Source organism: Bombus impatiens, unplaced genomic scaffold, assembly GCF_000188095.3.
Source record: "Bombus impatiens unplaced genomic scaffold, BIMP_2.2 scf_0491, whole genome shotgun sequence".
Taxonomy (NCBI): Eukaryota; Metazoa; Arthropoda; class Insecta; order Hymenoptera; family Apidae; genus Bombus; species Bombus impatiens.
In genome coordinates this window covers 156332-171164 of record NT_176910.1, presented here as the reverse complement: position 1 = coordinate 171164, position 14833 = coordinate 156332, and the positions used below count along the sequence as shown (strand labels likewise).

Sequence of the window (14833 nt, the reverse complement as noted above, 5' to 3'; positions counted from 1 at the left end):
GGGGGGGGGGGGGTCGGATAAAAAACGATTCTTTGACAATGTTGGTGATTTTCTACTTGCGAATCATTCTGGTACATTTTGGCGTAGATGAAAGTGGATTTTTATGAATTCAGAGGAATTTTGTCTGTGGTTGCTATGAACGCATTTTCTAATTATTCGCCGTGATGACGAATGCATACATTCGCAAGAATCATTAGCTGTATTTGAGTGTTCTCGTTTTATATGGTTATATATAATTATTTGATCGTCATGTACAATGGTATACTTAATATGAATAGATAGCGACAAAGCATTTCATAGTTCCTGTTTTATAGCCTGTCTTTTTCCTCTAATTAAAACTTGAATAATTGTTAGCAAGTTAATTGCAAGTTGAACTAACGACAGCTTGGGGGGACGCTTGTTATATCATTTGGAATTCGCTCGGTGAACAGCCAAAGAGAACTCTTAAGCTGATATTTTAATAAATCTTCCGTTTTTTTTTCAATTTAATTTTCACATTAAAATTCCATTACATTGCCGCAATTTGTATTCTAATTAAGATAATAATAAATTTAAATAATTCTATCGATGATATATAATAATTAAACAGCGAATATTTATACAAACTCGTATTTATTTTCACACGACTAGAAGAATGGAATGTAAATGAATATTCACAATCATGATTATATTATATTACGTTGAATATTTTTGCGTATTACATGCATTTTGTATGTTGGCGCATTTGAATAAAATTCAAATGAAATGAATGCACGAACATCGAGAGTTTAATAATTATAAATTGGGATTAATAATCGTATAGAGCAGATATTTATGGGAATTCATACCTTTATGAACGTAATTATAAAAGATTTGTACTTTGAATACATCACTTTTGCATCGCGTGTCCATTTCATATATTTTTCATCCTTCAAATATCTGAAAAATACATAAAAATCCGTAATCCACTAATAATTTGGCACGTTATGGTGGAAAAGGTATTCTCAGATCAAGTCGTTCACCGTCCACAATACCTTCCTATCCTTCAAACAATGAAACAATATCGATTTACTGATAAACCTGATTACAAAAATTGTTGATCTAGTGATTCGATTTCCACATTTACGATATAACGATATCTGATAATTTCATCAAATTCCAGTACTGTCTTCTTCAACGAAATGTCCCTTAAAAGTTGCTCGGCTATTTTGAAAATTCTCTGATTCTTCCCTGCTGCGCGAATTTCGTCCGTGGAGACCACCGTGTTCATTTTAACATGGTCTAATTTGCCTCGATCGGCGCTCGATTAGCCGTGGGAAGTTGAATTTCTCGTATCGGCCGGCAATTTGCACAAATTCGCCCGGCGAAATTCATAGAAATTCACGCGGGACGGCCGGAACTAATGGATCCAGTAATACACTCGTAGAAACTCGTGAGCATAAATTAACAGTTTCCCCTGTTTCGAAACCGGCCATTTCTGAAAACTCCCGCCAATCGAAACAGAGTTTCTGCGGATCACCGGCTATCAACTGCAGCCGTACAGTCTACTCATTCGCGAATGGAATCGTTTATTTCGTCCATTGTTCCGAGTTTCTTGGTATATCGGCCATTCGGTAATTTTCGAGACAGACCAATTCACCAGAAGAAAACCTTGTATTACCTTATCCATATTAGGAATTATTTTACCGATAAAACTACCAAGTTGTTACACTCGCTTTAATAGGTGCTAGAATTTTATTAAATTGGTTACAGGATTATACGGATTATCGTGTCTTGTGAAAGTGTTTGAACATTTATTAGAGAAAAATCTCGTGTTACATGTTCTATGCGTGTGCTATATGAAACATCTTGAAATATCATTGTTTCGCAGGATCGTACTCGTAAAATTCGAAATCGATAAAAAAAAGAATATATATGGAAGTTTCAAGATATTTATTGCACACATATCTTAATACAAAATTAGTATACAGCATGAATGCATCCTGAACCGTCTGAGGCATATAATAAATGTTAAAGATAGTCCCATCGAACACTGACCCTTGTTAATACGATGGAAATTCTCCGTTTAAATACTTTGGTGATTTCCGCGAAATAGGTATTCGTACTAAATACCCGGATTAAATATCTTCGGATTTGTTTCTAATTTAACCGGTACAATCGCGATCAAGTCTCACAACAGCGCCAATGGAGTTTCGAAATCTTTCGTACAACGTACATAACACATAAAAAATATCTACAAGTATTTGAATACTTTCGTGAGCCTGTTTATCATCCCCGTAATCGAGTTCCACTGTCCATTCACTTTCATAGCCACCGTTGCAGCTACAGATTAAATTCGTTTTCCGAAATTCTCCGATCTTCTGGTGACATTCAAAGGGCTACAGATGGTGAAGGACAGGTTGGTATAAGGGTTGAAAGGCGGCATCCGGAAATCTTGCTGAAAGGACGGCGTTAATTAAGCGCCACCCCGGAAGAATAGACGCTCGAGGAATGAAAAAAGAGAGAGAGAGAGGGTTGAAACCACTGGCGCAACGGAGAACTAAGGTAGAAAAGAGAAGACTGGCCGCGGGAAAGAGACTGGAAGAAAAAGCGGAAGGACCACCACCACCAGAGCAGCCACTATATCGTTAAAGTGTGTAGTGTACAGCGTACAACGTTTGCCACGAGGTAGAAAAAGAGCAGCCAACCTTCGCCTTTGCAGGCCACTTCTCTCAGTTTCCGCTTCCTCTTCCTTCGACACGCTGGTACACGGAATGCATCGTGATTCTTCCGCGTTCCCAATGCTTGTGCTTTAGTTGGGCGAAGATTCTGAACCTGATTTTCAGTGTAATCGAGGCTGACTGCGAGAATGACAGAAAAGAATGTTAGAGAGTTTGACTTGGTATTTGGTAGATCGTCGCTTGCTTGTTATTTTGGCTTTGGTTTTCGCTTTTATTGAAATTGACGGCGACCAATTAGATGAATCTCTTGGGGTTGATACTGATATATAAATAATTCTTATCTGTTATTTGGTTTTCGATTATCGATTATTTGATTTGCGACGTGAGCGTATTTTGGAGTTTGAATGGGTACGAGGTGGAGCGCTTTTATCGTTGTTCTGGATCTAATTTTGTAGACGAGGGTAATGAAAGAAATCGAAGGATTTGCTGGAGTTATAATTGATATACTATTGATCGCTGTTTGGTTATTATTTCGGTTGTAGATTTAATCGCAACTGGACGGTACATGACATTGTTTCATTGTTATTTTGAATTGTCTCAGACGTGATGTAAGAGACTAAAGTATTACTTGGTATTAGAACGTTTGGATCAGATACGTGGCAATTCGAAACTCTGATAAGATCGTAAACCACCATACGTCTCCCATGACAAGAATCAGAAAAGACTAGCCCTTTGACGATTGAACCGAAAAATTCAAAATTGACGGTAGCCGGTCCTCCGACGGTCGAAATATCGAGTAGAAAGTTTCCAGCAACAAATTGTCGTTGGCCCTCTCAAAGGGACCACTCGTCGAACCGTGAACGAGCATTGTTTCCGACCATTCCTCGTTCCCCAGGAACGATGGAAAAGAGAAACAGCAAATGCCATGGCGCGAGCACAACTAAAAAAAGAAAAAAAAAAAGAATAAAAGAAGAAAAAAGGTAAAAGAACACCATATAACGGTCTTTTATTCGACATTTTTCTATTTCGTCGAATATGTGCGTCTCAAAAAGGAATAGCAAAGGAAACAAGAGGAAAAAATCAGTGGAAATAGCAACGCGTTCAAAAATCGTAGCTCAAAGGCAGTGTATTTGCGTCGAGAAAAAGAGAATAGCTAGAGAGACGGAAGAGACGAGAATAGAGAAACAGAAGGAGAGGAAAGTCGATCAAGGCTGGATTTCAACGAGTCCAGTAACTTTCGTCGCGTATGCACGTGGTCACGTTCAATTTACCTCGAACCTGGCGTGGTGCGCCTCGATTACGAAACGGCCGGAAGCTAATTTGCGGTCACGCGTAATTAGTGTCGTCGGGGATGGGAAAAATGGATGAAAGAGCCCCGACGCTGGTTACACCGGGTTAAAAGACCGAACTACCGCACGGAAACTCTCCACCTTCTCTAATTTTCCCTCGACGAAGGAGACGATCGACTTTGCATCACCTATCAGCTCAAAGTTTGCAGGTTGCTTGGTGACCGTGCCATTTTGACTACGGTTAAGCTTTAAAGCTGATGTATCGATATTTCTAAAATGGACGATGTACTATTTTCATTTGCTTTGTGATATGCTGACCGGGTACGTTACATTCTATGAGAATACGCGACAATTATTAGGTTGTCCGAAAAGTTTCTTTCGCTTTATCAGGAAATCACAGGATCGCTTTATCAGGACGCACAACGTTTTTTGTTTTATGTTATTCTGTCGAATTACATACGATCCATTTTTTTCTGCTGAGATAAACACCGTGACATTTCACAGATTTGGTTTCACGTTTGTATGAAGGTGCGCTGTTGTAAAAAACACGTTTGCGAAAGAAAGACACTTTCCGGACAACCTACTAATTCGGAAGATGATACGCATCGTAAAGATTTTTGAATATAACAATAAATAATATAATGATAAAAGATTTTAAATGTTCGTATTGCTGATTGCAAAATCTTCGAGTTTATAAAAGAGGCGACGAATGACATCAAGAAGTTTATCAAAATCACTACAATAAATAAGTCAGCGAATCGATACATAAAATAGAGAAACGATAGATCACACAATGGAGTTCTGTTTCTAAGAATACAAAGATATAAATAGCGTAGATTTCAATAATTTCGTTCGAAAAAGAAAAGAAGGAAAATTGGCGAGGAAGAAGCACATTTCCATCGGGACTCTTGGTAATTATTTTCAGTGAGTTGGCGTTAGGTGGCTGAAGATCGCGAAGGGTCGGAAGCGGAAAGAGGAAGAAAATGGGGTAGCCGCGGGTAGAAAATGGGAGTGACGACGGTAAAAAGTTTGGAAAGTCGAGGTTAACGAGTTCGAACAAGCGGAATTGGATGACACGGGCAAACGATGGACGAAGAAAGCCGGAGGAAAACACAGAGGCCACAGGCGAAAAGAGAGAGCCAAGGGGCGAGAAAGAGAGACGAATGGATCATCCGTCCTGAATTAAATTGGCCGCGGGAAAAATGCTCGTGAAACCGTGAAATTACCATTTTGAGGCTCGCGCCCGGCTTCAAAGCCATCTTTTCGCACGATCTGACAACGAACCATCCCAAATCCATTCCAACGTATCGATGACGTTCGTGTCTTTTCTATTATCGCCGTCAGCTCTTCGAACATCGTGTCAACGATGTGTCTAGAATTAAGAATATTAAGTTCTTGCCTTTTCAGCTGATCGACAAGCTCAAATAATCCCACGTTGCTTTCGAAAACGATTGACACGTGAAAGTGTTTGAAAATGAGTTTGAAGAGGCGTGCGAAGATTAATGGACTGGGGTTTAGACACAAAGAAAACTGACTTTGTCACGCGAATACAAAGTTACAATAACTCATTCAATTTCTACTGTAGTATCATACGAATAACACGTCGATCTATCGTGTTTCAAATTTTCTATCGCGTATATGTTCGATTATTCTTGCGAGCTACTGTTTCATGCAGCTTCTATGCATATTGCATATTTTTTCAGACTCGTTTCAAATTTTACCAATATAATTATGGTTACCATGCATCGTTACAGTGGCAACGAAATTTCAAGACGTTTTGTATTACATACACGACGTATTTTCAAATAGTTTCATGTCTCAGTGAATGCGTACATAATGCTATGTACGTATATAGATATATTAAAAAAAGAATAGTTCTCAAATTGGAAAGAGAAATTACTTTTATAGTGTTTGAGAGAAAATACAGGATACAACTAGGCATCACGTAGAAGGAATAAAGAAGGAACAGAAGGAAGCAGGACTTTTAACAAACTACCGTCTCCGCTTAAAATTTCGCGTGGAACTTTCAATGCAAGAAGCTCCATCCTCTACTCCTCCTTGCTCGCTTTTTCCTTCAAACTACTAGTCTCGTTGAATTGTTAAAGCGACAAAGAGATTAAGTGCACGGACGCTTAGCTCACAGTCAATTTGAATCTAATGTTTCTTCGGCTCGCGATTTAATTTCCTCTCTCCTATCCTGATTCTTTCTTTCTCGCTCCACAACTCTGTTTTATTATTTGGAAATTCTTTTTTTTTCTGTACTCTTGGAATATTTCCATTTCTGTGCATACTACGCTTTTTATAGACGCTATACAATATAATATAATAATGTATAATAATAGAACCACGAAATAATATAATAATATATAATACAATAATAACAGACAAAAATATATAAAAGAATGTACGCAAAGTTTAGAAAATATTTGTAAGATTAAACATCGTAACTTTATATTTAAATCAATTGTATTCGTCGGTGATAATTATTTTCGACTAATTTACTCTGGTTTCAACGAAAATACTCCGCCAAGTTAGCAAATCGTATTGAGGTACGTCAATTAAGAAGATAGGAATTGATTTGAACTTTTCTCGAAAATTCCAGCCGTTTTAGGACTTTTCTGACTTGAAATAATTCCTAGCTGTTCGAACAATTAAGGGACTCTTTGCGTACATTGCGCAATAGAGCGTCATGTACGAAATGCAATCTCTTTGAAAGACTCTTTAATCCGCGACGAAGTGTAGAATCGATTTAATTAGTCGAGAGAGGTTTCGACGGTGAGCGAGAATAATACGGGTGCTCGAAGTATCGAGTAGAACTCGTGACGAGGAAGAAAAAAAGAAAATGAACGAGCGGAGGAGATTCTCCTCTAGCCTTTCGTTAATGTCCTCTTGTTAAACACCACGTGCTCTAATTTTCATCGTACGATACTTATTTTCCGCTTTTTAATTTCGAAAACTTTTATGCATTTTATAAACGTTCCACTTTGTGAATAGCGTTCCCTTATTTCTAAACCAATTTCAATATTCATACACGTACTCGACATTTGTTTGATAGAGCAGTTCTAAAATATTGGAATAAAAGATTCGGAATGATTTTCACGTGAACTACATATATACGGAACCATCTTTAAGCAGATGAATTTTTATGAACGAAAAACCTACGTATCTTTTATACTAACAGTTCGGTTATTCTCTGCAGCGAAAAATATTGGATTATAAAAACGTTCGGTCTCGGAACAAACACGACGTAAACGATAACCATCGTTGCTTGATCTCTACCAAACATGGGAAGAGCGCGTACAATTCAGATGCAAGGCTGTTTCTCGGTTTCTACAAAACGAGCATACGCTATTTTTTCCGGAAACTAAGCCATACAACAGAGAAAACCTCATCAAAATCAGTTCAGTAGTTTCTACGTGACGCGAGTACAAATAGATTGACAAAAATTCGAAATACTAGTTTTTTCAACTCCATAGCGCACGAGCTGCTCCTACATGACAGTTTCATTCTTTTTTATTCAATGTGTAGACGCAACTCTTTTACTGTTTGTTATATGTATAGATTTTCAAATTTTCTTTATCAACAATGTTCAAATATGTCTGACATTTAAAAGCTCCAGGCTTTTCTTTTCGTAATAAGGAACCGAAGAAACATTCCATTTTCTTTATTAACAGTTTTCAAATATTCCCTATGCTACAAGGTTTTAGGATTTTTTTTTACAAGTTGAAACTCCAGAAACCTTGCAGTTCCTCATGTAGAAAATGTCGCAAGAAACCATACAATTTCGATATCGCATTAAATTTTGGGGCAGCAAGAGGCAGGATGCCTCTTAAATGTCATGGTGCTCTTTCGAAGGAATATTGGTAATATCCTGTAATACCAGTATCGCTGTGCTCTCTGACGAAGTTAGATATAATACCAATGAAACGTCACACACCCTCAAACGATATGAATCGTAATCGTGCCTAAGAGCATTCGATTCTATGCCATAGCGAAGTGTTTAGATCAAAGGCTTTGTGTCCACGAATCGATCTTCTATACTTTATCGTGTAATTTCTCAAAAGACAATTTCAGTTCCCTGTACCTTTGAATATTAATCATTTGCCTTACAATTACCATCCGAACGAGGGGTATTGCAATATGACTGGATTTCCAGTTCGCAGCTTAAGCAAACGTACTGGGATTCTTTCAATTTGTCATTGTTAACGTAACTTATGGTCTTTCCATTTTGTTCGTATCAGCTATTTACAACTCGAGCCTACTGTATCACTGTATTATCAAAGATTTGCTCAATTTTTCAGAATTAACTATTCGCGTCACTTACTATTATTCTAAATTCATGACAATCAATTTTACGATTTTCTCATTTTGCTCGAAAGGGATAAACTTTAAACCGTTTTATATAATTCTATTTCATTGACGTATTTATTTGTCTATTTATAACATGTGTTTATTTCTTGTTTTGAACTTTTACATTTTGTAGGAGAATGATAAACTTTGGACTGTTTTATATTTCATTTATTTATTTCAGAAACCATTTAATCCTTAATACGTGATACACAACAAGAAGATGACGAGTGCTAAAGCATTCTTAAATTTATATCAGATAAAATTAAATTATTATTGCAATATTGTATTGAATTAGTATTGTATTAATATCGTAACCAAACTTCGCCTGGAATATTACGAATTATCTTTCAAATGTAAGTATATAACTTCCATATACGTTTTTAGATTCGTTTAAATTTTCACCGATATAATTACGTCAGTCGTGTCTCGTTATAGTGATAATAAAATTGAGAAATAACTTGTATAATATATTCTATGACTTGCGTAATATATTCATAAAAAGTTTCTGTCAAACATTGAAGTATTTTCACGAGCCATGGAATATTAAGAAACATTCGTTACGATTATCTTATGCAAATCTGTCAGAATTATTCATTATCGAAAAGCGTGTTAAGTAAGGAGGGAAGAAAAACCAAATTTTTCGCAATTCTTTCCATGGTCCTGAAAATTTCATTTTGCCCTTTTTTCATTCCATCGTTTGCGTATAAATTACGATTAAACTCGACGAACAAATTATCGGACATTGATAGAGTCAATATAGAAGTTCGAGCCGAGCCACTTGCCTCGAGTTGTTCGAACGCAATGAAACAAGCTGTGGCCCTTCCTCGAGGAAGAAGAGTTCAACAGCTTGGCTAAAACCCTACTCTATATTCCGTGGTTTACGCGTTGTCATAAAAAACTTCATCGTCGAGGGACGTTGACTTTTCACAAGTCGCAATTTCCAGAGATCGAAGGTTCATTCTAACGTGGATCCCTTCTACGAACAAAGTATATTATACAAATAGGGAAGGACAGTTCGTAAAAAAGAAAACTCGAGTCACTTTTTATCATTTCCTTTTTACAGTTTAACAAAATTTGATTCTTTCTTTTTCTTTGAATTTTCACCTTTAAAAGTTATCACCAGTGATGGCTTAATATCTTTTGTAAATTAAAAAATCAATGAAATTGAACCAAAGAATCTGTTAACGGAGATTGATCGAAAACATTTATAATCATAAAATTAAAAGTTAATAAAGACAAATCGATTTGGAACACGCGGATTTTTTCGAATAAAGTGCAATAAAATTTATTTTGAATAAAAATGACGCATTAGAACGTAGATAAAGGGAATAAAAAAATCGCCATGTCCAAAAGATTAGAATTCCAAGTGGAACGAGTTAATTGTTTAAAAGACAGGATTTTAATTTCTATGATCTGAACGTCTTTTTTCGGATAATTTTGATTCCTTGCGTCGATAATTTGCAAGCATGAAACTTTCCTTTCTTTCTAAATTAACTAAATTACCAACGAAGTAACAGACGAAATGAAATCAGTATGGGTAGTTCTGGTTTCTGATTAAAGCCAGGAGAAATTCCAATTTTCATGATTGGAAAATTTGGCTTCGGTGGTTTATGGACGGTGAAACCGAACGAATCGATCGATCGACCAAGATTCTACGTACGATTCACAGGATTTTACGAAACAGAGGGAGAAAAGAAAAGGAAAAAATAGCTGGTTGTAAAATAAATAACTCTGTCGGTTTCGCGAATCGTAAATCTGACCGCTTGGAACGGCTCTGTTTCGCCTTTCTGACTACCGTCATTTTTCCCTTCGTTCGCAAAATTTACAAGCTTTTTCAAAATTCCAAAGATTTCGTCTCGTATAGTTATCAGAAATTTTACAAAATTCGAGATTTCTATATAGTCTTTCAGTTAAATAAAATAATCGCATTACATTTTACGAGTATTTTTAAGCTTCTTAACTTATTTGATTTTATTTAATTCAATCGTAAGATATATGGAAACATTACTCGAAGAGACTTCTAACAATTTTTAGAAATTCAAATTTGCATAAAATATTGAAATCACGTTAAACGATTTTCTTATTATATGCCTTTTCTTGTAATTCTTTACTTATCATTTTCCTTTATTTATTTCATTTCATAATTCAACGGATAAGTACAAGAAATATCTTTCTTCTGTCTTCCTAACGATCTGTAAACTCAACAATTCTAGAAATTTTAATCTTCTATTTTGATAAAATATTTAAAACAAAATTATTGTAATTCTTAGAATTCTTCGATTAATTTCTTCACACGCTCGTCTGTCTTCAGAATATTACGTACGCTTGTTTGCGTAGAATTTGACGACACAGTCCGCTAGTAAAACAAGTCTTATTAATCTGTTTAAACGTTCCTTTAAACAGTGACTTATTACTTATCCGAAAACGGTAGAACGATTCATTTGAAAACGTCGACGGAGTTAAGAGCGACATTACGAGCGTCCGCACTTTTTGCTCCGAGCAGTCCGCTGCGCTCGAAACGGAGATACGTTAAATATTTCCGTTGGTTAATAGAATTTGCGTGAAGGGAGACCGACAGCGGGGCCAAAGGCAAACAGGAATTTCTCATTTTGCGGCCAGCTCGTGTAATCCGTCGCGCAGAAGCGAATTTCACCGGGCCAACTTGTTTTTATTCCAGCAGAAACACCGAACGTTTCTAGATTCTTGCAAATTTCTACTTAATCATCCCGCACAACTGAAAATTTACTCGGAAAAATTCTACCCCTATCAAAATTTGTAATCTTCTATGCCTCGAACTTTCCTATTTATTTTCCGCCAGAATTATAAATCTCTGATCATTTTCGGCTTTCCTATAACTGCGTGTGCTTCGTAGAATTTTTAGCGAGGAGTCGGAACAAATAGCGTAGAAAATAATTATTTTTCTATCGTCGTAAGATTTCCTCATTTTGTGATATCAGATACAAAAAATACATAACCTCGACGTGTCGTAACAAATTTTAATAATCATCATGGTACCAGCTTCTTTAAAGCGAATAAAAAGTTACGGCAGAGAATGGGAACGAATAAAACTGCATAGTATCATGAGGAAACTAATAAACTTTTCTATTTCAAGCTCTCGGTAATAGTGGGCAACAAAATATATCTGAAACTTTGAAGTACAAAATGACGTAAAGCAAATATTTTTACGGTGCAGGCAATTTTGAGCAGCGGTATTTATCTTCGCCATATTGTAGTATCGTAAATATAATAAAAATTGGTTTATTAATAATAATAAGTGGATTAAACAGAAAACAATGGTTATTTAACATGAACTAATCGTAACAACGTATTACAATTAATTAACAACTCTCATCAACACAGATTCAACTCTCTCTCAACAACGCTAACAACACTATCTCGACAACGCAATCCGCACTCTCTGGCTTCTCAACTCATACTGCTGTTAATTCGTTTATGTCCCTTAGCAACCTTTTGTCTTTTGTCTTAGCCTCATATCTTTTGTTTAAGCCCCATCATGCACACGTTCAGCAACCGCTTGTTTATAATTCGCATGACACCCCCTAGGCCCCTCGTCCACGATACTACAATATAAGATTATAAAGCAAATAGATAATAAAATTATGTTCTCTTACGATTTCTAATCAGACACAAAAAAGTCACAGCATTAGGAACAACCGTACCTGGTAAATATCAATTCTATGCCTTAAAATTTACTTGCAGTAGCTACAGGTGGGACTTCCACGATCATAATCAAGAAATTCACGGTGTATCCAAATTTCACACACGAAACACTGCATCCACTGTTCTCCTGTTTTGTCTTCGCTGTAATTCACAATTGCGGAAGAGATAATTCACTATTGTATCATCCTTCTCAGTAGGTTTTCCTTTGGTATTTCCGAATTAGCACCATAGCGTTAAAACATGAAATATCACGTCACGTTTTATATTCTCGAAATATTCGTAAAATTGACACGAAACCAGTATGCAAATGTGTGGATTAAACGATTTACTCTAGAGTTTTCACATATTTTAACCATGATTGCAACGACTGAATATTCGCTGGCAAACTTCTATAAATGGACGTTCTTTTACTCTGCAGATTGAGTCGGAAATGTCAAAATTACGGTTCGTCCGCAAATGTCATTGGTACAGAATTCTAAATACTCCTGCATTTTCCTATATTTGACAGTTTTCACGAGTCTCTCTCTCTCTCTCTCTCTTTCTTTCTCATGCTACGCTATGAAGGGATTAAAATTGCAGCGGCGAATATTAACACGTTGAATGATCGCAAATTCCTTTCTAGTCGATAGACGCTGTCGACTAAAACAATTCTAACGCAGACAAATTACGTAATGATACGGAAAACGTGCTAATCAGTGATTAATATTTTTCCATATGATATTTTAGAAAAATTCAATAGGTTATACTGTACTATTCTATATCGAAATATTTCAATTCGTAGAGTCAGCCAAGGTAAAACGTGTGTATAAATCTCGAGAAGAATCGAAAATTTATCGAAGAAAGAATTAATATTTTGCTATCAAAAACAATTGTGATAAAAAAAAGGCGACAAAAAAGGAAAAGAATTGGAAATATTTTTCGAAAATGCGAAAAAAGGATAGAGAATTGCGATCGAAAAAAACATTCGCAAATATTTTCGCGCCGAATCGGTAGCCGCGTTGCCCGCTTAAATCATTATTTCCGGTTCCCTTTCCGTTTGGGTAGCGCGTGCAGTCTGAGTAAATCATGTGCTCGAAACGCAGTGTCTGGAAAATGTAAGCGAAAGCGGTGGGGAGGTGAACGAGAAATGACAAAAAAGAAGGAACCAACGGGGGAACCAAGCTTGGAAATGGAAGTGGAATGGATGACTGTGAAAGCGAAGAGAGGAAAGAGCGACGAAATGAAGTGGTTGGAAGAGGGAGAGTAATTAAAAATGGGAAATAAAGTCGGAGGAAGGATAAGAGTGGAAATGGCGTTGTTTCGTAACGAAATTGTGAGATCTTTTCCGTAGAAACGTCGTTCGCTGGAGTTTTCGTAAATTTTCGAAAATCTGAGCAGTAGCAAGGATTTGACAAATTTTTGTTTGCATTGGATTTGCTTGAAAATAGGGAGAAAAATAGACAGACGATGGATTGAAATACAGTGTGTTTTAATAGCAGTTGATTTTGCCTAATTATTTTCCTATTAGAAGAAACATTCGACTTTTCACGAAAATTGAAAGAATGTAGCGCGTCATCGTTCTTGTGTATCAGAAATCGACTCGAATAATACCACGTAAATAATAACATACATATTCTTGGTGTTTGATAAGATCAATTTAAACAACTTAATACGATCGAACTTGGTTACGAATAGAGTTTTACTGCGTTCGCGAAGAAAGAAGAAAAGAGCAGCAAGGATGAAAATACTTTTGTCAAATGTTACATTCGGAGAATTACATTCGAAGTTTGTCTAAATTATCCGCAATGGAAGGAATTAGTAAAAATCAAACCAATAATTAAAAACAGGAAATTTGAACTATCAAACAGGATAGGAAGTTCAAACTATTGAACAAGGAATATCAACTATCAAATTATTCGTGAACTAAAGGAAAATCCTTTGCAACATTTCCAAAGTTCCCTTCGTGAAATTCCACGAAAGAACAATTCCATCGAGTGCCATCGTGTTGGTACATCGTAACACGATTCCCCCTTTAACTGGCATCATTAACTGGTAGCGAAAGTTTCGTCAAGTTCGTCGAGCTTTTAATACATTCCGTGGGCTCCCGAAAGCTGCGGTGTCCGCGGTCATTCGCGAGTTTCCCGTAAACAGTTCCCAACCGGAGCCGCATATCAGCCAGTAATTAAACTTAAACTTCTTGCAAAGTGATAGCGGCCTGTACTCCTGTCTATGCACTAATGTACGCGGCTGTGTGTGTTCTAGATACTAGACGTATCAGTGTGTATCACCTCTGAAAGTTTTTGCCTGTTTAGCCGTTGGTTTCGGTTCGTTTAGCATCGATAACGAAGGGAAACTTACTTATTTATTTATCTCGTTCATTAAGGGCTATACTATTAGATGCGTAATGAAACGAGATGAAAAGGGAAGAAAAAGGAAAAAGGAGGGCGTTGATTTCGCAGCACAGTATTTACTAAGAATATAACGAATCTATGTAAAATAGAAAATAAAATAAACAGAGGGAACACCGGTTCTGCAATAGAATAAATATTATACGCGTGAACGTAAATGAATCAAACTCTTTTCATTCTAACGGAACGTGTTCTATTGAAAATTGTCCTTTTCGAGACAACCAAATTTTTAAAAGAGATTCCTTTCACGTGTTAACGATTTGATTATATCAGTCTTGAAATTAGAAGAAAATTAGAGAATTCAATGAAAAGAAAACTCGATTGGATCGGAAATGGTTCAAGTAGAGCAACAGAGTTAAACTGGTTGGAAAGTTTCCACTTGTTCTTGCGTTTCCTAGAAATTTGTCTTGCAATTAACGGGACATCCTTGAACTGGTACGTCGCTCCTCTGATCTCGTAATCTCTAGACTCTAGACTAGTTGCAGAT

At 36.4% G+C, this 14833-nt stretch overlaps 1 protein-coding gene across 2 annotated transcripts in view; it reads right to left on the bottom strand.

The window, feature by feature from the left end:
* LOC100741349 (prolyl 4-hydroxylase subunit alpha-1) overlaps positions 1–14833 on the bottom strand; it is a 225029-nt gene that overhangs the window by 64024 nt on the left and 146172 nt on the right. Inside the window, exon 1 of one of the 2 annotated variants that reach the window (XM_012387902.3) lies at positions 828–906. The exons of the other annotated variant lie outside the window; for it this stretch is intronic. Within the exon in view, the coding sequence (XP_012243325.2) occupies positions 828–891 (64 nt within the window). The 5' untranslated portion in view covers positions 892–906. Of the gene's footprint in view, positions 1–827; positions 907–14833 lie in introns of those variants that run through there. 2 annotated transcript variants of the gene reach the window in all.